General features: G+C 41.2%; 1 protein-coding gene and 1 pseudogene across 1 annotated transcript; one reads left to right on the top strand and one right to left on the bottom strand.

The window, feature by feature from the left end:
• Nucleotides 1-10,991: 10,991 nt before the first annotated feature.
• On the bottom strand, nt 10,992-11,663 carry LOC125343040 (annotated as a pseudogene).
• A 7,998-nt stretch (nt 11,664-19,661) lies between these two features.
• Nucleotides 19,662-24,722, top strand: LOC125346297 (interferon-induced protein with tetratricopeptide repeats 1-like). The gene is made up of 2 exons (XM_048338740.1): nt 19,662-19,829; nt 23,017-24,722. Exons 1-2 carry the CDS (start codon nt 19,825-19,827, stop codon nt 24,428-24,430), a joined length of 1,419 nt encoding a protein of 472 aa, XP_048194697.1. The 5' UTR covers nt 19,662-19,824; the 3' UTR covers nt 24,431-24,722.
• Nucleotides 24,723-24,947: the final 225 nt, after the last annotated feature.

Below are 24,947 nucleotides of genomic sequence, written 5' to 3'. Positions count from 1 at the left end.
CAACCAGGAACTCTATGCTTGCTGTGTATCTGTCTGTATATCTGTCTCCTCTATACCATAAAGACAGCTGGAAATAGGCTGAAATGCTGTCTTCCCATGGCATGCCTGTGTCATGTAATAAATCTTTGTTCTCTGCCCTCCCCTGTGTCTCTTTAATTGGCATGTAGGAGTAAGAGGGTGGACCTGAAATGTAGAACTTCTGAAGCTGACTCCTGAAGCCTAAAACTAGTTACACTTGGACCATTTCCAAACCCTATATCCAGGGCCTATTAGGGATTTTCAGTATAGGCCAAAGAAATATTAAAAAGAGATAATAGAGATCATCTTGGCCAGTGTTTCTTAATGTGTGGTTTGGGGACCAGCAGTATTAGCATCAGGAATCTGGAAGTAATGAAAATTCTAAGAACCCAATATTTTACCTCCTGAATCAGAAACTCTGAGGATGGTGTCCAGGAATTCTTATCTTTGCAAGCCTTATGGTGATGTATACCTGAGGAGTTTCAAAATGAGGGATCTAGAAGACAGTTTTCAAAGGTCCCTGCACATTAAAATCATCTGAAAAGCCTTTGAAAAATATTAATGACTCCAACCCCACTCAAAAGATTTTGAGTAAATTGATCTGTAGTGAGGCCAAGTGATTTGTCTAACTGGTGACGAATCTAGGAACTTAGAAGGTAAAATAATTTTTCAAGGTCACATACCTAGTGTTTGTACTAGTCAAACTGCTTTGAAAAATGTGTTTCCAAGGGCCCCCTTCATTTAGGCCATCTAGTGCTGCCAACGTGGTTTTGTCCATTTTCTATTTCCATACAAACATGGAACACACATTTTCAAATGTCACCAACAAAATACACTGAAAATTTTCCATGCTTAGCAAATTTTACTGAATAGTATCAAGTCAAAATCAGGAGATGATAATCACATACTTTCCAATAAACACCTAAGCACTATCAGAAGTTGTTTGTGCCATTTTTAGCATGCACATCCCAAACTTGTTGTGCCTTTACTTTGATTTTTCTGAAAATGTCAACAATCACCTTAGCTGTGAACAAATGTCCAGTAATGTTCTGTATCATGTAGATCTCTTGGGCTTGACAACACCTGGACACACATAAATAAGAAGCAGAATTGATTAGGAGTCATAGCCTGATCTCTCCTGCACCAGTAGGATCACAACTATTTTGATGTGGGCTTCTTTTACCCTGCTTCAGGTCAAGGGTTCCAGAAACATAGCATGGGCCAGAGAGACACAGCTAAACAGAGAGAATTGGCTATTCTCATGGTGAATTCATACACACACACACACACACACACACACACACACACACACACACACACACACTAAAGGTATGCACAGTTACATAAGTCAGGCCAGATCCAAAGAAACATAGGCTACATTTTTTCCTTCATTTGTCATGGTAAATTCCTTGGCAGTCCCTGGCTTGCAATTTCTTCTCAAAATAGTACAGACAAATGTTACCCAATGCATCTTTGTGGGAGGGTCCCTTTTACTGCTTTTCTTTCCTATTAACTTCCATATCATATTGGGCCAGAGAACAAGCCAAAATGTTTTTGAACAGAAAATATTTCACCAGTTTAGTCATTGGAACCACACCAAACAAGAGATAAATATTCATGTTGTGGAACAAACAAATTACAATCCTGATCTTTCCAATGTTCAAATTTCTAGCTTCATGCTTTCTCAGATCTTCAGATCTTAGCATGGAGCATGAGTTTCAAAGGACTTACAGTATACAGATTGTTAGGCTCAACCCACCATGAGCCCCCCTCCCTGCCAGGTTCTGACTCATCGAGTGGAAGGGTGGGTAGAAATTTGCACTCCAGTAGGTTCCCAGGTGAATCTTGATGCTGCTCCTCTAAGGATCACCTTAGAATAGTTGCTTTAGTTAAAAGTAATGTTGTAACAATCCCAAATTCCTAGTTTTACAGTCATCACAAAACTGTGATTTGGTATTAAGAACAAAGAAATAATCACTTTTGAAAGTAACTTCTTCCCTCCTGTATTGCATCAAATTATCCAACAAAATATGGCTTCCTCTCCTTTCCCACCTGGAGGTCTGAAAGTATCCATAAGCTGTTGCCCTAACCTCACCACATGCCAGTTTCCCTTCGAAGCTCAGGCTTCTGTTCTTTGGTCCCCAGGGACATGATCACATTAGGGTCATACTACATAAAACCATCTCCTTTGGGATAAAGAAGGCATTCTTGTCCATTCCTGTAACAAAAGGGCTGAGCCTATTAAACATGTTCTGAAAAAGGAAAGTTAAGAATCTTGCCTTTGAGCTTGGGTACAGCCACTTTCTCCCACTATTTACATGTCCTGTGGATGAGGAGGCTTCAACTGGATCTACGTTTTTAAGAGTTTGAACACCCATAGGTGCCATTAAAAACTAGAACTCAGGGGCTGGGGATATGGCCTAGTGGCAAGAATGCTTGCCTTGTATACATGAGGCCCTGGGTTTGATTCCCCAGCACCACATATACAGAAAGTGGCCAGAAATGGCGCTGTGGCTCAAGTGGCAGAGTGCTAGCCTTGAGCAAGAAGAAGCCAGGGACAGTGCTCAGGCCCTGAGTCCAAGGCCCAGGACTGGCCAAAAAAAAAAAAAAAAAGAACTCAGGAAAAAGTGAAGGTCATACTGCTCATTGCTAAATTCCCACTGTGCTGGGCTTTGTGCAATCAATGTTTTAGTCCTTCACAAAAGGCCTCTACCAGGTCTGGTAGGTGCTCCCTCTTCCTACCTCTGTAGGCCTAATGGTGTCATGTTGTCTTTGTTGTCAGCCCGCAACCTCACTGTCTATTACCATGCCCTATTGATTTCCTTGAACTTTACCCATATGGGAATTTGATATGGAAATACAGAGAAACCACACTTCACGAGGTCGAATTGGGAGTCTTTATTAAAATACTGGCATCGACAAGCAGACTCATGACCCAAAGGACTTGCAGCTGCTAATGCAGCTAGTGTGCTAGCTTACATAGGCCAAAACACATAGATGGTGTGAGGAATTAAACCTAACAAAAGGGTTTTATATAAGTAACTTAAACCATCTAAGGGAGCTATCAAGGGCCAAATTATCTAGGAGAAGCAAGACTTTCCTGGAGCTTAAAAACTCTTAACACATTTGCAATCCAAAGAATGTCCTATGTCCTATGTCCTAGAGTTCTCAGAAAGTCCCCAACAACCACCAAGATGCCAAGATGGAGCCAGTTAGACCCAGTATCCATATTTCAATACCACCTTAAACAACCCCCTTATTAAATGAGATAGATGGGTCCCTGTCAGCATCACAACCATGAGTAAAAAGGCTCCTTTATAAGGAAGCTTGTCTGGGAACTATTTGGTAAGAAAAGTTCTATAATTGCCAAGTACACAGAAGCAAAGTCAATAAAGCAGAGCAGGTTCTTACCTTATGGTCTGGGAGATAGTAGGTGCTTCTCAGTCCTTTGATTCCTCCTGGGAGGCTCCTCCAAGAAGTTCTAGGGGTTTGCAGGTACGTGAGGTATAAGGGTTACCGAAAGGAAACCATCACTCACTTCAGGCAGAAGCAAGTTTATTGGAAGGGCCAAACCACTGGGCTATACTCTAGGGTAGGAATAGCAGCTTGGACTAGTGATGGAGAGAGATTATGTAGGGAAGATTGAGAAGGAAGTATGACTGCAGCAAATAAGGAAGTGACCACAGAGCCCAGGAGCCTTTCACTGGCTCACAGCCAGGTGATTGATAGTCACAGGTGATTACTGTTTGGGGACTGGTGATTTCTAGCAAGGCCCTTGAGGAAGGGGTGAGGTTAGGCTGTTCTCCTCAATGGACCCAACATGAGGTACTTGAACAGGGGAGGAATTTCAGGCAATTTTTCACATTCTGAAGGTCAAATGAAATTGAAAAGTTTCTATTTTGGTTAAAATGAAACCCATACCCACAGAAGACTGTCTCTACTCTGATTACATTCTTGTTTGGTTGCATCAGCTAGGGCAGATGTTCGTGAGATGCTGTTTTCATATGCAAATTCCGTTAGGGTCTATGTGGTCCTAGCGATAGCAGGTAATTGGATCTTATGACCACGGACATTGTCCAATGTTAAGTAGGACTAGACCAGCAGAGTACACGGACAAATAGAAAGACTCAAACTGGTGTCAATGGACACAATCACATTATACCAAGGCAGGCAATTCCAGGAATGTTCAGGGACAGTGGTTTATGGATAGAGGGAAGGTTATAAAAATCAATTTTCAATGTGTGGCAGAATGAATGCTCAGATGTTTATATCTTTTGTAAGACTATTCCCTCTACATTGGAGATATTTGTCTCTACCAAAAGACCTATGTTGAAGTGGCACAGTGGCTCAAGTGGAAGAGCGCTCGCTGGCTTTAAGCACAAAGAGACTCAAGGACAGTGCCCAGGTCCAGAGTTCAGCCCCACAACTAACCAACAACAACAACAAAAAGTCATCTGAAAAGACCTATGTTGTGTTTAATTTTTCAGTAAAAATTTCTATTACTGCTCATTCAGGTGTTAGCCTTGACCTCATCAGTAGTCAACCAACCTTGTTTGATCTGGTTAGTAGAAAAGTATGCACACATAGAGAATGTGATGGGGCACTGCTTACCACAGTACTCTATGAAGTGTGGATTTATAAAGCATCTAAATCTTAAGTCCACAAAACTCTTCTCAGTGGTCCTCAGGTTTCATCTATTTCTACTATTTTTTAAGATCATCTGTTGCAAAAAAAAAATAGCAACCATCAGAGAGGCTATTTAACCACTTTTACATGTTGAATCAAAGTTTTTTGAGACCAAGGCTGGTGTAATTGCCTATGGGATTAGTCAGGAAGGGGTGGGGTGGGGCTTGAAAAGATGCTATTGTGACATCTTCTTGTGAATTATTACTGAGTTATCTCTAAGTTCCCATATGTTGGTTATGCAGGGGGAATAAGCAAATGAGCAAAGACCAAGAGCCATTTCGCTCTGAACGTTTCAAGATAGGGTTATTGACTTCATTATAATCTACATATCATCATGATGTGAAACTAGACCAGATATGCTCATTGTTTCATTGTTTTGGGTTCGTTACTAGGGTTTCTAAGGTCCTGGAAGTCAGCTAGCTGATTCTGAAAAGGACCCCCCGCCCCGAGTCCCTAACTGTTTACAAAAATCTGTCAAGTTTCTATTTCCCTGATGTACTGTTTCCCTGGTATGATGTACAAATTTCTGCCCCAGTTATAACAGTTTCATTATACTCCTTCTCAAAATGTGACTCTCCCTGCAATTCCCACAGCCCATATAATGTGATCCATGAGCACTCCTAAATTTTGTTTAAATTTTGTCCACACCTGTTCTCTGCTGCAGCCTCCATTCCCATTTGGAGCAACCTGGTAGGTCTGTCGCTCAATAAAGCCTTAATCCCTGTATAGGTCACTCACCTCTCATTTCTTTTTTTTTTAATTTAATTTATTTATTAATTGAACACAAATTTTTTTGACAAGGTGTTGTGCAAAAAGGGTACAGTTACATAGTAGGGAAGTGTGTACATTTCTTGTGATGTCTTACGCCCTGTTTTTCTTTCCCTTCTCTAGGTCAGGTAGACATATATACAACACACAATGTATCAAGAACATATACAGTAGCCACGTGGCCAAGCCCAAGAAAATTCGCCTAGGGCTTTAAATGTAATGTTGATATTAGACAATATGTCGACAGTAGTCTTATATGAACATACATACATAGCTTTTGGGCAATTGTATTCCACTGAGAGGTCAATTTTTGACCTTTATATGTTGAGTAGTTGTTTGGTTTTAGTTACATAATGTTGGGTCGCTGCCCCAATCCTGTGGGAAATACCATTTGACAAGCAGTTTTTGGTTTCACAGACCTGGTCTCTACTGTCTCTCCATCTCCCTTTCTTAACAGTCATATATCAGGGAGATCATGCCCCTTTGTTTTCTGTGTTCTAGGCTTGTCTCGCTCAACATTATTTGTTCAAGTTCTGACCATTTCCCTGCGAATAACAATATTTCACCATTCCTAATCGCTATGTAGTATTCCATTGTGTATAAGTACCATATATTTTGGATCCATTCATCTGTGCAGGGGCATCTGGGTTGTTTCCATATTTTGGCTATTGTGAATTGTGCCGTGATAAACATGGAAGTACAAATGTCCTTTTGATATCTTGGGACCTGCTGTTTAGGATAGATGCCTAGGAGTGGTATGGCTGGGTCAAAGGGTAGGTCTATATTGAGCTTTTTGAGAAACCTCCATACTGTTCTCCAAAGTGGTTGTACTAATTTGCACTCCCACCAACAAGGGAGAAGGGTTCCTCTTTCCCCGCACCACCTCCAGCATTTGTTGTTGCCTGAGTTCAGAGTATAGGCCATTCTAACTGGAGTGAGGTGGTATCTCAGGGTTGTTTTTATTTGTATTTCCTTTACTACCAGGGATGTTGAACATTTCCTCATATGTTTCTTTGCCATTTTTTATCTCTTCTCTTGTGAAGTCTCTCTTTAGCTCCTTTGCCCATTTCCTAATTGGTTTACTGGGCTTGGAGGGGCTTAGGTTTTTGAGTTCTCTGTAGATGACAGATATTAGGCCTGTGTCTGTTGCTGTGCTGGTAAAGATACTTTCCCATATGGTTGGCTGTCTTTCTGTTTTGGTGGCTATGTCCTTAGCTGTGCAGAAACTTTTTAATTTGTAGTAGTCCCATTTGTCAAGTCTCTCCCCTATTTGTTGTGCCCCTGGGACTATATTTAGGAAGTTCCTTCCTGTGCCTATAAGTTCTAGCGTCTTTCCTACTCTGTCCTTCAGTAGTTTCAAGGATTCAGGTCTGATATTGAGGTCCTTGATCCATTTTGAGTTGATCGTGGTGCATGGTGATAGGCTTGGGTCTACTTTGAGTTTTCTGCATATGGCTGCCCAGTTCTCCCAGCACCAGTAGTTGAAGAGGCTACATTTATTCCATTGTATGTCTTTAGCTCCTTTGTCGAATATCAGCTGACTGAGTGCAGTTTTATTTCTGGAACTTCAATTCTAATCCATTGGTCTTCCCATCTGTTTTTATACCAATACCAGGCTGTTTTTTGTTATGATGGCCCTGTAGTAGATCTTGAAGGCTGGTATTGTGATACCTCCTGCACTGCTTTTGTTGCCTAGAATTGCTTTTGCTATTCTAGGTCTTTTGCTGTTCCATATGAATTTATGGATTGCTTTCTCTATTTCAGTGAAGAATGTGACTGGGATTTTGATAGGGATTGCATTGAATTTGTGTAACAATTTGGGCAACATGGCCATTTTCACTATATTGATTCTGCCTACCCATGAGCATGGGAGGTCTTTCCATCTCCTTGTGTCTTCTCTGATTTCCTTTATTAGATTTTTATAGTTCTCATTAAATAGGTCAGTCACGTTCTTGGTTAGGCTGATCCCTAGATACTTTATTCTTCTTTTGGCTACTGTAAATGGAATTGTTTCCATAATTTCCTTTTCTGTTTGTACATTGCTGGTGTACAGAAAAGCTGCTAACTTTTGTGGATTGATTTTGTATCCTGCTACTTTGCCAAAATGGTTTATTAGGTGTAGGAGTTTGGGGACTGAGTTTTTTGGGTCCTTCAGATATAAGATCATGTCGTCTGCGAATAGGGATAATTTGATTTCTTCCTTGCTGATGTGGATCCCTTTGATGTCCTCCTCTTGCCTTATTGCTATGGCTAGGGATTCCAGCACTATGTTGAAAAGAAGTGGGGAGAGTGGGCATCCTTGTCTTGTTCCTGAGTTTAGGGGGAATGATTTAAGTTTCTCTCCATTTAATATGATGTTAGCAGTTGGTCTGTTGTATATGGCTTTTATTGTTTTGAGGAATGTTCCATCTATTCCTGTTTTCTCCAGAGCTTTTAATAAGTATGGATGTTGTATTTTGTCAAAGGCTTTTTGGGCATCGACTGAGATAGCAATGTGATTCTTGATTTTAGTTCTGTTTATGTGGTGAATTATGTTGATTGATTTACGGATGTTGAACCATCCTTGTGACTGTGGGATGAAGCCTACTTGGTCATAATGTATAATTTTCTTGATCAGTTTCTGGATCCTGTTAGCTAATATTTTATTGAGGAGCTTTGCATCTGTGTTCATTAGTGATATTGGTCTGTAGTTCTCTTTTTTTGTTGGGTCTTTGCCTGGTTTGGGAATGAGTATGATATTAGCTTCATAGAATGAGTTTGGGATTTCTCCCTCTGTTTCTATTTCGCGGAAGAGGTTGAGGAGTATTGGTATTAGCTCCTCACTAAAGGTTTTATAGAATTCGTTGGAGAATCCATCTGGGCCTGGGCTTTTCTTTGTTGGGAGGCTCTTGATTACCCCCTGTATCTCACTGTAAGTTATTGGTTTATTTAGTTGATTTATTTCTTCTTGGTTCAGTTTGGGCAGTTTATACTTCTCTAAGAATTGATCCATTTCTGTAAAATTATTGTTTTTTACTGAGTAGAGGTTCTGGAAATAGCTCCTTATGATTGTTTGAATATCGTGTGTACTTGTAATTTTTCCGGTGGAGACCCTGATTTTACGTATATGAGTCTCTTCTCTTCTTTTTTTTGTAAGTCTTGCAAGGGGTCTGTCAATTTTATTTATTTTCTCAAAGAACCAGCTTTTAGTCTTATTTATTTGTTGAATGATCTATTTTCAATCAGATTTATCTCTTCTTTAATCTTTGTGATCTCGCTCCTCCTAGTCATTTTAGATTCGATCATTTCTTGTTTCTCCAGTTGTTTTAGTTTCATCGTGAGGTTATTCGCCTGCTCTGCTTCCATTCTTTTAATGTGAGTGCTGAGGGCAATGATCTTGCCCCTCAGTACTGCCTTAGCTGTGTCCCATAGGTTTCTTTGTGATGTATTTTCATTGTCATTGTGGCTTATGAATTCGTTGATTTCATCTTTAATTTGGTCTGTGGCCCAAGTGTTGGATAACAGTGTGGGGTTTAGCCTCCAAGAATGTGTATAGCCTCTGTGGTAACCGTTGTTATTGAAGGTTACCTTTAATCCACTGTGGTCAGATATAATACGTGAGATGACATCAATACTTTTGTATTTGCTGAGGTTCTTTGTGTGGGCTATGACATGGTCTATTTTGGAGTATGATCTATGGGCTGCTGAGAAGAAGGTGTATTGGGTCTCTGTAGGGTGGAAGATTCTGTATAGATCTGTCAGATCCATTTGGGATATGGTGTTACTTAGGTCCTCAGCTCCCTTGCTGATCCTCTGGGTGTTGGATCTGTCTCTTGGAGAGAGTGGGGTATTAAAGTCTCCCACTATGATTGTGTTTGGGTCTATCTAGTTCTGTAGTTCTGTGAGAATTTGCTTGACATATGTAGGGCCTCTTTTGTTCGGTGAGTATACATTTATCACCATGATGTCTTGATTCTTGATTTTTCCTTGTATTAAAATGTAGTGTCCTTCTTTGTCTTTTTGAGTTGATTTTAATGAAAAGTCCAGCTTGTCTGAGATCAGGATGGCTACACCTGCCATTTTGGTAGGTGCGTTTGCTTGGAAGATCTTGCTCCATCCTTTCATTTGGAGCCTGTTTTTGTCCCTTGCTGTAAGGTGGGTCTCTTGTAGACAACAGATGTCAACTTTTTGTTTGCGGATCCACTCTGCCAGTCTGCTCCTCTTTATTGGAGAGTTTATACCATTTATATTTAAAGAGATCAAGGATAAAAGTGTTTTTTCTCCTTCCATTTTTTTTTTTTTTTTTTTTTGTTGGCCAGTCCTGGGCCTTGGACTCAGGGCCTGAGCACTGTCCCTGGCTTCTTCCCACTCAAGGCTAGCACTCTGCCACTTGAGCCACAGCGCCGCTTCTGGCCGTTTTCTGTATATGTGGTGCTGGGGAATCGAACCTAGGGCCTCGTGTATTCGAGGCAGGCACTCTTGCCACTAGGCTATATCCCCAGCCCCGCATTTTCTTTTTTTTTTTAAAGGAATATAAAACTATTTATTGACCACTGTTCACCATTATTTACAATAAAGTAAACAATATACAGTTGGGTAACATTCTGATTACTACAAAGTTGTTTCTCAGGCTTTTGTGGAACCAGTAACCCAATACTGAAAAAAATTGAGCCTACATGTAAGGAATGAGTTGGGATAAAGAAAAAGCATGCAGGTCAATAATTATAAAATTCTGTCCATTCATTTAGGCCAGTAGGTCCTAAATAGTCTCATCTCTAACCAGCTGATTTTACATTTCCATGAGCTGAGTGTTAGATAGCCCATGACCCAATATTCTGTAAAGGAATGCTCACTACAGAAAATTTTAGTGAAAGGAAATCAAGATTTGTCTTTTCTCATCTGAGTGAGGGAAGCTGTTATTAGCTTAAATTTTTTCCTTTCAAGAAGTTTTGCAAAGCTATTGAATTTGCTTATCTATGGCAGAGGCAGGAGGACCTAAAGTTCGAGGCTAGCTAGCCTGGCTACCTAGGAAGTTCAAGGTGAACCTGAGCTTCCTAGAGACCCTGTCTCAAAAATCAACAAAAAACTAAAACAAGGGCCAGGGATGTAACTAAGTGATATATCGTTTACCTACATATGCAAGGCTGATGCCCAACACCTCTAAACAAGCAAAATTTCCAAAACAAAAAACTACCTATGTAAGTATTTTGTTTACACACACACAAACACAAAAAAGAAAATTCAGGACGGTCCTTCAACATAGAAGTTAAAGACAAGTTGTTCTGATTAAGTAATGACCAAAAAAAATTGCGTAATATTAAAAAAAGCCACAATCTGTTTCTGAATGCAGAGGAAATATACCATGGTATTAAACATTCTTTTCTGATAAAGCAACTACAGAAAGCCTTTATTATATTTGTTCAAAGTAACCAGTGCTATTGAGGAAAAAAGAAAAACCTCAACTCCCCCAATACTACTTTCCAAACCAACATGTCATACTTGATTTTCATTAGAATGTAGTTATTGTTTTACACCATTAATTCAAAAACCAAGACTCGGATTTTATATATATGTATAAATATATATAAAAAGCAATGCAAACAATTATTGAGCTTCATCTTCTGGACAAGAATGCCAAGTTAGTCTCTCTTCATAGAACGCAATCACAATCTGAGGACACTTCATATTCGCCTCTTTTGCCAGCACCAAGTCAGCTTCATCTGAATCTTTCCATTTCATAAGAAACATCAATTCTCCACTGCTGTCTGTGGCACCAATTATTCGTTCAGGATCCAGACCCCTAAAAAACCCCCTTGGTTTGTCAGCAGCATCTCTTTTCTTCTTTGATTTGCTATCATCAGATTCACTGTCCGATAAAGATTTTCTTTTTGTACCATCCTTTTCTTTACCAGCTTTTTGAGAATTAAGAAATGCTTCAATTAATTCTGGACAATCTAAATTTTCTTCAGGTTCCCAAGTATTACCAGCATCTGTAAATCCCTTCCACTTCAGGAAATATTCTACCTTCCCATTCACTACATGTAGGTCCAGTACTTTTTCTACAACAAATTCTTCAGGCTCTGCTTCTTCAACTTTTTTACCTTTCCATTCTGTTTATTTCCCATTTTTTGCAATGTAGTCTTGTTAGAGGCCATTTTTAATTGTAGACTTGAAGAGCTATTACTCAGATGCTCCGGTCGCGATCCTGCAGCAGCAGCGTCCTCCTTCCATTTTCTTTTTGGGCTGTTTTCTCCTCTTTTTTTTTTTTTTCTTCTCTTTAGTGAGCTGCTCTTTCTGTTGGGCTCTGGCTATTGTAGTTTCTTTCTGTTTCTGTCTGTGTGTCCTGTACGATTTCTGTTGGGTAGGATTCCCCGCTTAGAATTCGCTGTAGGGCTAGTTTTTTATTCACATACTCCTTTAGATCCTCTTTGCTATGGAAAGATCTGGTTTTCCCCTCGAATGTGAACTCCAACTTCGCTGGATATTTTATCCTAGGTTGCAGGTTGTTGGCCTGTAGAACTTGGATGGTGTTCTTCCACTCTCTTCGCGCTTGGTAGGTTTGTATGGAGAGGTCTTCTGTTATTCGGATCCTCTTCCCATTGTAGTAAATTTCTTTCTTCGCTTTGGCTGCATTCAGAATTTGCTCTTTATTCTTGAGATCTGAAGTCTTGAATATTATGTGCCTTGGGGTGGCTTTTCTGGGGTCTGGCCTGCCAAGTGTCCTATAGGCTTCGGTTACCTGGATGGGGTCCCTTGTGAGATTGGAGAAGTTTTCTGCAATAACTTTATTGAAAATATGATGAAGCCCTCTGCTCTGGTATTCGGCTCCTTCTTCTATTCCAATTATGCACAGATTGTATCTCTTGTCTTTGTCCACTAGTTCCTGGATTAGTCTGCCCTGAAGCTTCACCATTTCTTGGAGTGTAGTAATTTTCTGGTTCTTGTCGGCTGCATCATCATCCGAGAGAGATTCTGGATTCCATATGGTCAATTCTTTGTGCTGTGGATTCAATTGTGGAGTTTATGGATGTCAGAGAGCTATTTATGGTTGTCAGATCAGCTCTGATTGTGGAAATTTCTTCCTTTAAAGAGTTGTATTTTAAATCTATTTTTTCATGCATTTCACTTCTCAGAATGTTAAAGTATTCTTTAAAGGAGGTTTGCATTGTATCCATTGTTGCTTCCATTTCTTTCTTGGCTTCCTGGATGTCCTTCAAGACTTCTACTCTAAACTCCTGGAATTGTTTTCTGATTTTGTTTCTGATGCTTTCCATCATTTCTGTTAACATGGCCTCATTTGATTTTTTATTCTCCATCTCCTCTTCAGTCGTGCTGCTTTTTGGAGCTGGCGAGTTGGCTTGCCCTTTGATGAACTGTGTTATATTTCTTTGTGATTTGCACATCTGGAGATCTGTGGGTAGCTTCCCTGGTTTGGCTTTGTGCTGGTTCCCGCTGGTCCATTAGTGGGAGCCTTGTGTCCTGGTGTCCTGGCTCTGGGTTTGGGTTTGGCTGTTGCACCTTGCTTCCCAATGGGTGAGCGTGACCTTCTTGGTTGTTGCTGAGGTGATCACTCTCCCTGCACTTGGGGGCCAGTAGGTTCTGTGTCTTTCCCTGAGGGACAGTGTCCTGCCACTGTGTTGTGCTGACCCTTGCGTGCCCCTGGTGGGGGTTTGCTGGTCACTGATTCAGTGTGGCGTGGATGCTTATCTCTTCTTTGGTTCTTTTTTCCACTCTGTATCTTGGTCAGAGGAGCTCACCTCTCAGGCGGTTCGCCTTCCTGTGTGGACCGCTCCAGGGCCGGTGTTGTTGAGGGGCGGCCCACCCACTTGTGCGAAATGAGCCAAACTGAGTGGACATGGGCCGATGGAGAGCTCTGCCCTCCTGTGCAGGTGCACCTACCAGAGCGGGCGCTGTTGCCAGGGGCCCCGCCCACCTTGCACTGTGCGCCCACTACAACAGGTGCTGCCGCTGTGGCCCCACCCACCTGAGCGGGATACGCCTACCAGAGTGAGCCCTGGGTTGTTGGGTTGTGCTTGCGCCCTCCTGCGAGTCCGCTGTGGGGGGCGGTATGTGTGGGGCCCAGTGGGATCAACTGTCCGGGCGCAGATTAGCACCCTCAGACTGCACCTCCACTGTGAGGGGGGCGCATGATCAGGCCCAGGTGTCCCTGCTGTGCTGGTATTGCCCACCAGCACCTGTGATTTTAGTTGTAAAAGTCCGCGAGGTCCAGGCTCCTCGAGTGGGGCTTATACTGCCTGCGGTCCCCCGGCCCCTGTTGGGAAGGGGGCGGGGCCAGTGCAGCCAGTTCAGGCTCCTCGGCGGCCTTGGCGCTGCTCCGCCCTTCCCTTGCTAACTCCTGTGTCTTCTCAGAGCCTGATGGGACCTTCCTACCTGATTTGGGGGTTCTTTGTTCCCTCGGGGTGGGGAGGGGGAGGGAGGGAGATCTAGCTTCTTTGTAGGGTTTGGGTCTCTGATAGCTGGTCTCCCGTTGGGGGAGGGGGTATTGGGGGACTCACTAGTCCTGGATTGTGTGTGTGTCCCGCGCCGCAGTTGGTCCTTCGTGGTGGAGTGCTGTGGTGTGGCAAAAGGTTGTGGTGGCATCCCCGGCTCTCCCCTTCTGCACCGCTCGGTTCCCCAGCCGCTCACGTCCATTCCCAGCCGTGTGGACCCGAACTTTCCCTCACCGCCGTTGCTGTGTGTCTTGGTCAGCGCTCTCCCTGGGGTCCGTGGAGTCCTGCTGTCTGGACTCTGCGCTCCCGGTGTGACTTTTCAGCAGTTGGTCTGCCATTCGCCGGGTCCCCTTTCCCAGCCTGGCCCTGTTTGGGCCAGGGTCGGCTGGTGGGGGGAGGGTACCCCGGAGATTCTCCGGCTCCATGCAGGTTATAGGCTCTTCTTTTTTGCTCCTTTTTGTTTCCTGCGTTTCTCCACTGCTTCTGGCTGCTGGTTTTGCTGGGTTCTTGATGGGGTGTTGGGTGCTGGAGTTCCCAGCTCGCTATTCAGTTGGGGCGAGTCGGGGTGCCTCCCTACTGTGGCGGCGCCATCTTCCTCTCTCCACCTCTCATTTCTTGAAGGGTTATATTTCTCAGTTTCCCTTGTAGGAACATGTGATCATGAACCTGAGTTTGACTGATACAAGCATTTAATTTTCATGCCATTTCCAGACCTACTTTACTAAATGTCCACAGATGAACTTTCCATGAAGAACACTAGTAAACAATCTTTAAAATGGTAGAGTTGAAATATGAGAGTTAATCCCTGAAACATAGACATCAATCAGGAACAAGGGCTAGGGATTTTGGCATTGCCCAAGTCAAATTTCAGTGCTTTCCTGGGATAATACCTTCGACTGAAAGATCCTACAGTTGTGTCTTCTTGAATAGCATCTAGTATTCAAGAAGACACTGTAAGGGCTGACCTGAAAACTGGAGTAACTAAATATAAGTTTTAGCGTTAAAATTATAGCAGCTTCTATACCCTGGTGATGACTCCATGATAGAGGGCTGCACCCTCACCCATGAGACTAGTTTCTTATAGTTTGATATTTAAAAATGTAGGAAGCACTTGTTCACCACTATACCTGGGTAGCAACCATGGTAACAGACAGTAAAAAATGATCATAGTCATAGACTATAGAAATAACCATAATAGTAGTAGAAATGCCATGGTAACTATCATGTTGGTTTACTTATGATTGAGTACTGGGTTGTTTTAGCCCGCTCAAGCTTGCTTAGTGGTAATGGGAAAACATGGTCGCAATTGTTAAAAATAAAGTTGGTACTAGGTCATCCTGACCGCATATTCTGCTTCTATAAATGGCTTGCTTAACCCATTTGTGACTTGCCTACCCCCTGCATTAACCCCTTGCATCAGTGCTATGTGACCACCTGTTGTCAATTCCTGATATTGAGGCCAGTTCCCGATATCAAAGCCAAAATAGATAACTGAAAGGGTAGATAGCCAATAGAAATAGGACAAGACTTCCTTGCTAAATGTCATCCAATCAAGTATCTGCCAAGTTGGAAATACCCTGCCCCTGTTGTAATCACAATAAAAACCCTGCTATCTGAGGGTCGGGGCTCTCAATCCTGATCCACTGTGTCGGTGACGGTTGGGAGTCCAAGCTCGGGCTTGTAATAAAGACTCTCCTGCGTTTGCATCGGTATCGGCTCCTTGGTGGTCTTTAGGGACTGCAAATCTGGCATAACAACACATACCAGGGGAGCCATGGAGTATCATCATATGAGGACTTGTTGGATTTGAATATGTGTTAGGAGATTGTGGGATGCTTTCAAGGAATCAGGACTTCACTTCAGAATGGTTGTTGTATGGAAGCAAGAATTAAAATCCTATCTAGAAAGGGAAAAGACTGGACCAAGGCTAAAGGTGTAATCTGAACAAGATACCGACATTTTCATTGGCTGGGTTATGGGGCTGTTTGGTTGGTTTTTGACCCAATTGAACATTTCTATTTTGACCTGTGCTCTGACATGCCTGTACTTTAACTTCATCCACTGTCATCACAATGTGGCCTTATCTGACTCCAATGGTCTTTGGAATTGTTTATGTGCTGCAAGAGACTAAGCCAATTTGAGAAGGATCTAGTCAAGAGAAAGTCTTTGTTACTGTTCAGTAGATAGAAGAGCATGTCTAGGTCCATAGATGAATATATATGCATGAAGGCGTAAGCAGAAAAGGAATGTCATTACTCAGTTCAAATTTTCAGATTGCATAGTAAAAGGATACACCTGAGGAATATAGAAGAAAACCCCTGTACAAATTTAAAAGCTTTTATTGTGTCCTGTATGCAGTTATTTCTACCTTCTTTCTTTCTGTTTTAGTTTTCTGTTCCCTATGTGTTACATATAAGCTTATCTGATCTGGGGAAGGGAAAGAGAATCACAGAAACAGCAGAACAAAGGAGGAACTAATGCAACAATGATATGAACTAGACATTATTTTGGAAATGAACTTTACAACTTGGAGGAGGGAGAGGGAAGTGGGGAATGGTAAGTAGGAGAAAATGAAGGAAGGGGTAACAGTGTTTTAAAAGAAATGTACTCATTACCTTACTGTAACTGTAAACCCCCCATTCATTACCTTTACAATATATTTTTTTAAATAAAATAATAACTTTTTTCCATACTTCATTCAAAGGAAGGTCTCAGTAAGGAGATAAAGTACCTCTGCCTATAAGAAAGAAACAAGTTCCTAGGGCCTAGAGAAGGTTCTGGCACTCTTGATACCTTAAAAGCACAGGATATTATTTAGATTCATGACCTAAACAATGATAATTCTGGTCCTATTTCCTATGTGTGTTGACTTACAGAAACAAAAGGTACAGTTCTCCTATCATAATGAAAGCCAGCCAGCAAGTGGAAATGGAACCACCCAAAGGAACAAAGAAAAGGAAACAGACCCAGGCCAGCCTGCCTGAAGTCTGCTTCCTTAATGGGAAGATTGGAAGTGGAAGCCTGTTTGCTTTAAAAGGAAGAATGATTTTAGGGCAAACATCTGCAGAAAGAACAAACTTGGGCTATTGGAAAGAACCCACAGCACCCTCCAGGTGCCAGATCTCCAGCTGGCAGGGGCTTCTCCCCGCTGTATGTCATCTCACTCTGGTGTGCTCTGAGTACAAGATGAGAAAGCCCCATTTAGAAAACAACTTGCATGCAGTATCTAGGGCAATGGAACATCTTTTCTTGAGGTTCCCATCTCTCTTCCCTAGTTCGGGCATCATGAGAAATACTAAGGTTTCATTTGCTTGCTTGGTTTTGTTTTTTGTTTTTATTGTCTCTTGCCTTTGTGTACCCCAAGATGGAATTACACAGCGGTGAAGGCCACTTGGAGTCAGCCCTTCTGGGATCCTTACATGACTTTGTTGCTTATTAGATATGTGATCTTAACCTAGAAGGTTCACATTTTTTAAGTTAAATTTACTTGCTTGTTCATCAGCAGAGTAATAGGACTTCCTTTGTGGGATTGTAATGAGATGAAATGGGTTATTACATAGAAAACATCACATTTAAAAGCATTTGATTGCCAGCACTTGTACTCATAATCTGAGCTGCTCAGGAGGATGAGATCTGAGGATCAAGCTTAGAAACTATTCACAGGCAGAAAAATCTGTGAAACTCCATCCTCAATTAACCATACTAAACTGCAAGTAATAGAGCCCAGCTTTGAGTAAAAAAGCTGAACGAGAGTGCAAAGCCCTAAGTTCAAGCCTCAACATATATAAGCACAAAAATAAAAAAAATACAAGCAAAAAAATGTGTTTAGTCATCATGAGTGCTGTTCTCACAGTGAGGGAGGGAGTTCTACTCCTTCCACCTATGTAGTCTGTGCTAATGATCAGCTAGAGGCCTTCTCACTGCAATTTTCCCAGTGGGCACTGGGAAACATGTGCCTATGTTATGTCTATGTCATTGCTGAGATACAGGTATTTAATCCTGAGCTTTAGACCAAGACAGTATAGATGTTCCCACTGTAAGGCTCAGGAGTACTGGCTATCCCCAAGCACAGAGCCCCACAAGGGCTCTCCAGTAGCTGGTATCTAGCTAGCTCCTTCCAGGGGACAGAGCTGGATCAGGAGAGAGTAGATTTGGGGACCGTTTTCAACTCTCTTCTTCTGGTTCTGTACCAAACAGGAGATTTCCAACTGGCCAATTGAGAGTTTGGGTATAAATACTTTCTGCCAAAGTGCTAACCCTTAAACCCAACTTTGAAAGGAAAGAATCATAAGCAAATACTGAAATGCACATTAGGAGAGTGGCTCACACTGGGAGCAGTGTGACTCAGAAATATTTGTGTGTGTATGAAATTATTGCTTAGTAACAGGGTGTCATGGAAACAGAGTGAGTGTTTATCATGTGGCTACTGGATTTAGCAGCAGATCTGGTCCTGAGGGGCTCTGGCTCAGCTGACTAGGTATTTACAATCTTGTCCAGTGTGTCCTTGCCCTAAATAAACCCATGAATTGCATAGAATACAGCAATGTCAAGGAGAGGAAAGAGCCAACTGTGTATAATTCTGTATAATAAGAATTATTTAGGGCTGGGGATATGGCCTAGTGGCAAGAGTGCCTGCCTCACATACATGAGGCCCTGGGTTCGATTCCCCAGCACCACATATACAGAAAATGGCCAGAAGTGGTGCTGTGGCTCAAGTGGCAGAGTGCTAGCCTTGAGCAAAAAGAAGCCAGGGACAGTGCTCAGACCCTGAGTCCAAGCCTCAGGACTGGCCAAAAAAAAAAAAAAAAAAGAATTATTTAAAATAATTTTCCTATCTCACCATCGATCTAATCTACCTCAAGATTACATTTCCATGTTTCATAATAATAAACATCATCCATCTTGTTCCCCTAGAATCATTGTCTAATAATCTAGGTTTGCTTGGCATGTCCATGTGTCTTTCCCAGACCACCATTTTGAACCTTTGTTTCCATTTTTGCCTGGGAAATAGAAAGTCTCTCTCTCTCTCTCTCTCTCTCTCTCTCTCTCTCTCTCTCTCTCTCTCTCTCTCTCTCTGTGTGTGTGTGTGTGTGTGTGTGTGTGTGTGTTGCTCTGTATGTGTGTATGTCTCTCTCTGATTCTCTATCTCCTCACTTCTCTCCTGTTATACTAAAGTAAAATCTCAAAAAAGAGGATTACTAAACTGTCCTTAAAAAGTCATTGCTATACTGCTCTTATTACACATGTAGATTTCGACTTCTTGTGATTCTTGGTGGAAACTAAGGAGAGGGAACCCTTCACCTCTTACCTGCTGACAAATATGTATGTTTTCTCTGTTCCAAACCATTTTTGCGATGGACTATTTTCCAGAATGTCACTAAAAGTATAGAACAAACAGTAACACAGTGTCAGAAAATGGCCTCAACTTTGGATTTATAAACCCACATCCAGCAATTCACTGGATTATAGGCCACAAACTGATTTCAGAAGGACAATACCCATCAGTGTACACATGTCTCCCTGGAGCCAGGCTGTGTGAAGCCAGGCACACACTCTCATCTCCTAGAGCCTGGGTCCACCAGACCAGGAGACAGGAATTCACACACCAACACATCTGCTTTGGGATTCTATCACCCTGCCCAAAGTCAGAGCCAAGAGACCATCTCAGTTAAGTTTCTGTTTCTCTGAGCAAACTCTCAGCTTTACTTTCACTTTCTGGTTTCAGTTTCCACAGCCAGATTCAAGGACACATCCCAGTTTGGGTTTGAGTTTGTTTTGTTTTTTACATGAGTTGCATGAATAGCCCTGTCTTAGGTTAGCAAGTTGGTCCTGTGACAATTCACAGAACAGAAACAATCAGGTTCTGCAAGGAGCCCACGCAGTTGAGAGTACTGCAAGACTTCTACTTCATCCACAAGCAACCATGGGGTAAGGCTGCTCTTCTTCTTTACTGTAAAGATGTTGATCTTAGGATCTCAACAGCTTTGTTCTCAATGAGTTAGCTTTGCTGGCCCTTCAGTATGACCATTTGCTCATAGACTAGAATGTTATTATATATGTGTATATATATGTATATATGTCATATATATGTGTATATATATATAACCATGTATGTGCGTGTACATTCATGCACAGACACAAACTGCTTTATTAATGCAGGCTTTTAAAAAGTTAATTTTTTAACATCAACATCAGCCTAAGAATACTTGTACCTTACCATTTAGCCAAAGGAAAGAAAGGATGTTGGAAAAGAGCTTTGTAGGAAAGGAGAATAAAATTCCAATCTTGGAGATTGCTTTTTGACCAAATTTCCTGTGTCCTATCTAGGGAAGGGAGAGATCACTTGTCTGGGGAGAGACATTGCTTTCTGCTCACTCCTCATTATGGAGGAAAAGTGGGCCCACCATAGTGATGAGAGCCACAGTCAGTCTGTCAGATATCTTGGTGTGGAATGTGGGAATGTGGTAGGAGAAGCTCATGGCTTTCCTTGACAGGCTTCTGTTCTCGCTTTTTGAGAGCAGCCTACAAGAGAGGTCTGGCTGGATTGGAAGATGAGCAGATTCTCTCTTCCAGAGGAAATCAGTTACCTACAAATCCTGATATCTATTTTTCTTAGGTTTTATCTTGAGTTCTCTGCTTAGGAATATCTACAACTTCTTTACCTAAGAAGCAACTGAATCTTGAGTCAAATATCTCCTAATGTCCTAAGACTGAAAAATACTGGTTATATTTGACTTTCAGATATCCCATTTCCAGCTAGGCAAAATTAGGAGATGCAAAACTCACAGAGGGTACAGAGGGCCAGTGCCATGATCACAGGAGTTCCAGAAAGAGTTGTCACTGATAATAATGGTAAAACAATAACAAGAACAGAAATAATGTTATAAACATAGCTATCTCGTTCTCTGTGCTTATTAGCTGTTAGCCTGGATTCTAAAAGTATTATGTAAATTTTCATTTAATTGCCAACAGAAATCCATGACAACTAATACTTACATTGATGTAAGCTTTCTAATAAGAAATAGCAAGATATCTGAGACAATAATTCTTAAGAGTCAGATCTGAATAACACAGCTTATTAACTGTTCATGTAATTGTTCCAAGTGGGTGCTTCTGGCTTTAAGAGGTCATTTTAAATACTGATGAATGTGTTTTAGATTGTACTATTTTGCTTGCTTCTACATGGACTAAGAATTTATGTATATATATAATCCATGAAACCTGTTTTCTTGTAAGTTAAAAGTTGCTATTTTTAATTGTTAAAGTACACATTTGCTGGCATTTAGTAAATTCATTATGTTCTTCAATTATCATTTACTTCAAAAATACTCTCACCACTAAAAGAACAAACTCCAGACTAATTTTATTGCCTACCCTGCCCTCGAAACCAAATGAGTGCTCTTTTGTGTTGACTTCTTTCAGTTTATGGAACATTTTAAAGCCCTACCTATGTTGCAAGCTTTTTTCATGACTGAAGATAGCCATTTTGGTTATCCATTTCTCAGATAAAGACCATCTGTGGTGTTTCCATGTTTGGCCTGTTATGAATAGTGTTTCAGTGAACATTTATGTGTGAGGGGATTTTTTGAATGCCTCATTTCAATTATCTTGGAACATACATTAAGTTGCTGAATATACCCAGGAATATATTCTCATGACAGTAATTCTATATATTTCTCACTAAGGGATCCCCAAACTGCTTCCTCAGCATTTTTCATCATACCATTTTGCATTCTTACCATCAATGAGGATTCCAGTTTGTCCATAGTATGATCCAACTAACTGATGTATGTGTTGTTTTACCTTTATTATTTTTCCATTGTAGCCAGGTCAGAGAGTGAGAATGGTGTCTTGCTGGTATGTTGCGTTATCTAATGACTAATATTATCAAGCACATTTTCATATGTTGCTGGTTGTGACTCTTCTGTGGAGAATGCCTGCTTGGCTTTTCTTCATCAATTGTCATAAATGTAATCATTTCATTCTCTTAATGGCATGTTATACCAATTGATTTCTGAATTCAGCTACCCTTTTGAATGACATTCTTTAGGTTACATTCATACAATGGTAAATCACATTAATGAAGAACAAATGTGTAGGTATACGAGCTATGATTTCCTGGGGCGCCTAGGGAAAGAGAGAAAAGTTTCCATATTGTGGAGGTGATGGTGATGGTGATGGAGTTCTGAAACTTGTGATAAGTATTGATTACAGAAGTTTTTGCATGTGAAAACAACAAGCTATGTACATAGGTTTTTGTTTTATATATGTCAAAACCCTATTACTTTGATGACATTCTAGACATTTGTACAAGTTATAGTCATCTTGAGAAACTGGTTGACAGATACCTGGATCTCTGATCTATGTTTCCTAAATTCTGTGATCACCTCACCATTCTAAGTGAAAAAAAAAAAAATCAAAAGAATACTCCAGTGGCTCATGCCTGTAATCCTAGCTACTCAGAATACTGATATCTGAAGACTGAAGTTTAAAGCCAATCCAGGCTGGAAAGTACATGACACTCTTATCTTCACCAGAAAACCAGAAGTTGAGCTGTGACTCAAAATGTTAGAGCATTAACCTTGAAGGGAAAAGCTCAGGAACAGTGCCCAGGCCTTCAAGTTCCCAGACCAACAGAGAAAAAAAAGAATATTGATATTCTTGTGGAATATTTTCTCACTAAAGTGATCTTCTTTCCTAATACTCCATGAGCACTATTTTGCTGACATGAATAAAGATTGTTTAAGTTCTGCATTTTTGCGTGGTCTCTGTCAATCTTATTCAGAGTAAAAGAGACACTTTTATAGAGCAGATTACACAATACAAGTGATCATCAATCTCTCCAAAGCCCACTGAGGTTAGTTTTAATAACTCCCATTTCACAAAGGGTACCATCAAATGTAGAGTGGGTACTTGCTTAGAAAGTACAGGAACTGCCATAAAGGGAGCAATGAAAATGCATTTACTCTTCTTGCATGGATGAAAACCTAGAGATGAAGGAATTGAAGTAACTGTGAAACTTTTTAGAATAAGCACTAAACTTGTACAAGGAGTCTCCCCATCCACATGAGTCTGTACCTTGGGTAACAAATAAAAACTTTATTTTCTTTTGCAGAGAATGTACTGATGCACACCAGCTCAAGGAGAAACTGGTTCAGCTGAGATGTCACTTCACATGGGAGCTGGTGGTTGAAGACTCTGCAGTACCTGACTTAGAAAAAAGAATCTGGGAGGAGATTGAGTTCCTAGACACCAAATACAACGTGGGAATACACAACCTCCTGGCCTACGTGAAACACTTGCAAGGTCGGAATGAGGAAGCCTTGCAGAGCTTGAAAGAAGCTGAGGACCTGATCCAGAAAGAGCACGCTGACCTGTCAGACATAGGCAGTCTGGTTACCTGGGGCAACTATGCCTGGCTGTATTACCACATGGGCAGGCTAGAGGAAGCCCAGACTTACCTGGACAAGGTAGAGAACACTTGCCAGAAGTTTGCAAGCATGTTTTGCTATAGGATGGAGTGTCCTGAGATGGACTGTGCAGAAGGCTGGGCCTTGCTCAAGTGTGGAAGACAGAACTATGAACAGGCCAGGTACTGCTTTGCAAAAGCTCTGAAAGTGGAGCCGGAAAACCCTGAGTTCAATACTGGATATGCCATCGCTCTCTATCGCCTGGATTCTGATCACAATGCTATTTCTCTAAATCCCCTACAGCAGGCTGTTAGGCTAAATCCATCAGATACATACATTAAGGTCCTTCTTGCCCTGAAGCTTCAGGATGTGAAACGAGAAGATGAAGGAGAAATATATATTGAAGAAGCTCTTAGCACCTCAACTTCCCTGGTATACATCCTTCGATATGCAGGCAAGTTTTACAGAAGAAAAGGCTGTATGCAGAGAGCCCTTCAGCTCCTTGAAAGAGCTTTGCAGGAATCACCCACCTCTGCCTTTGTGCACCACCAGATAGGGCTGTGCTACAGGGCACAAGTGCTCCAAATCAATAATGCTACACGTACACAGCCTAGAGGGCAGGAGAGAGAAAAGTTGGAGAATATGATCGGATTAGCCATATTTCATTTCAAGAGTGCTCTTGAACAAAAGCACCCATTTGAGGTTGTTTTTTTACACCTGGCACATATGTATGTTGCAGCAAAAAATTACAGAAAAGCTGAACACAGTTTTCAAGAATTTTTATTAACAAAACCACAGGAGAAGAACATATTACAAGATGGACATTTCTACTATGCTCGATTTTTGGAATTTCAGAAGAAATCTGAAGTGGATGCAATTAGGCATTACTTAAAAGCAATAGAAGTAAAATACATATCCCCTGTGAGAGAGAAAAGCATTTTCTCTTTGGAGAAATTGGCTTTAAGGAGACTCCGAAGAAATGAGGTTGACCTGGAAGGTTTAAGTCTTCTTGGGTTAGTCTACAAATTGAAGGGAAAAATCCATGAAGCTCTAGAGTATTATGAGCAAGCTCTGAGCCTGGCTGCTGCCTCTAACAAGGCTGTGAAATATATTGAGTGATATAGCACCAGTCATTTCAGCATTTCAGTTGCTTTTATTTTAACATGTACTAACCCTCTGTTCTGAGTTCTGATAGTTCAGAAACATTAAATTCACTTAATGTTATGATTGCTGAACAAGTAATCAAATCTGATTATAAATAATAGTAAATATACTTATGTCTTATGCTAACCTAACAGCACCTCTCTGTTCCATATTTGTCAACCTTGGAAGATATTTCTATACTTCTCAGTAATGCAAGTGGCTCAGTGATGTATAAGCGTGGGATACTTCAGGTGTTTACAGAAAGAAAAATATTGCAAATCCTGGAGGATAAATGCTTTTTTCATTGACAAGATTGTTGCTAAACTTTGATCACATGACCATTTCCAAGTATTACCAAGAAATATCTTTAAACTGGCAGCTGGATTTCAAGAATGTGTTACTTCCAATACTTGCAAAAATGTATGGTGTCAGTGAAATGAACACCTCATGGGGGGAAAAGGGAAAGGGGGAGGGAGGGGGGTATGAGGGACAA

Source organism: Perognathus longimembris, chromosome 2, assembly GCF_023159225.1.
Source record: "Perognathus longimembris pacificus isolate PPM17 chromosome 2, ASM2315922v1, whole genome shotgun sequence".
NCBI lineage: Eukaryota > Metazoa > Chordata > Mammalia > Rodentia > Heteromyidae > Perognathus > Perognathus longimembris.
The sequence above is the reverse complement of the archived record's forward strand: the minus strand, read 5'-3'. Positions and strand labels throughout refer to the sequence as shown.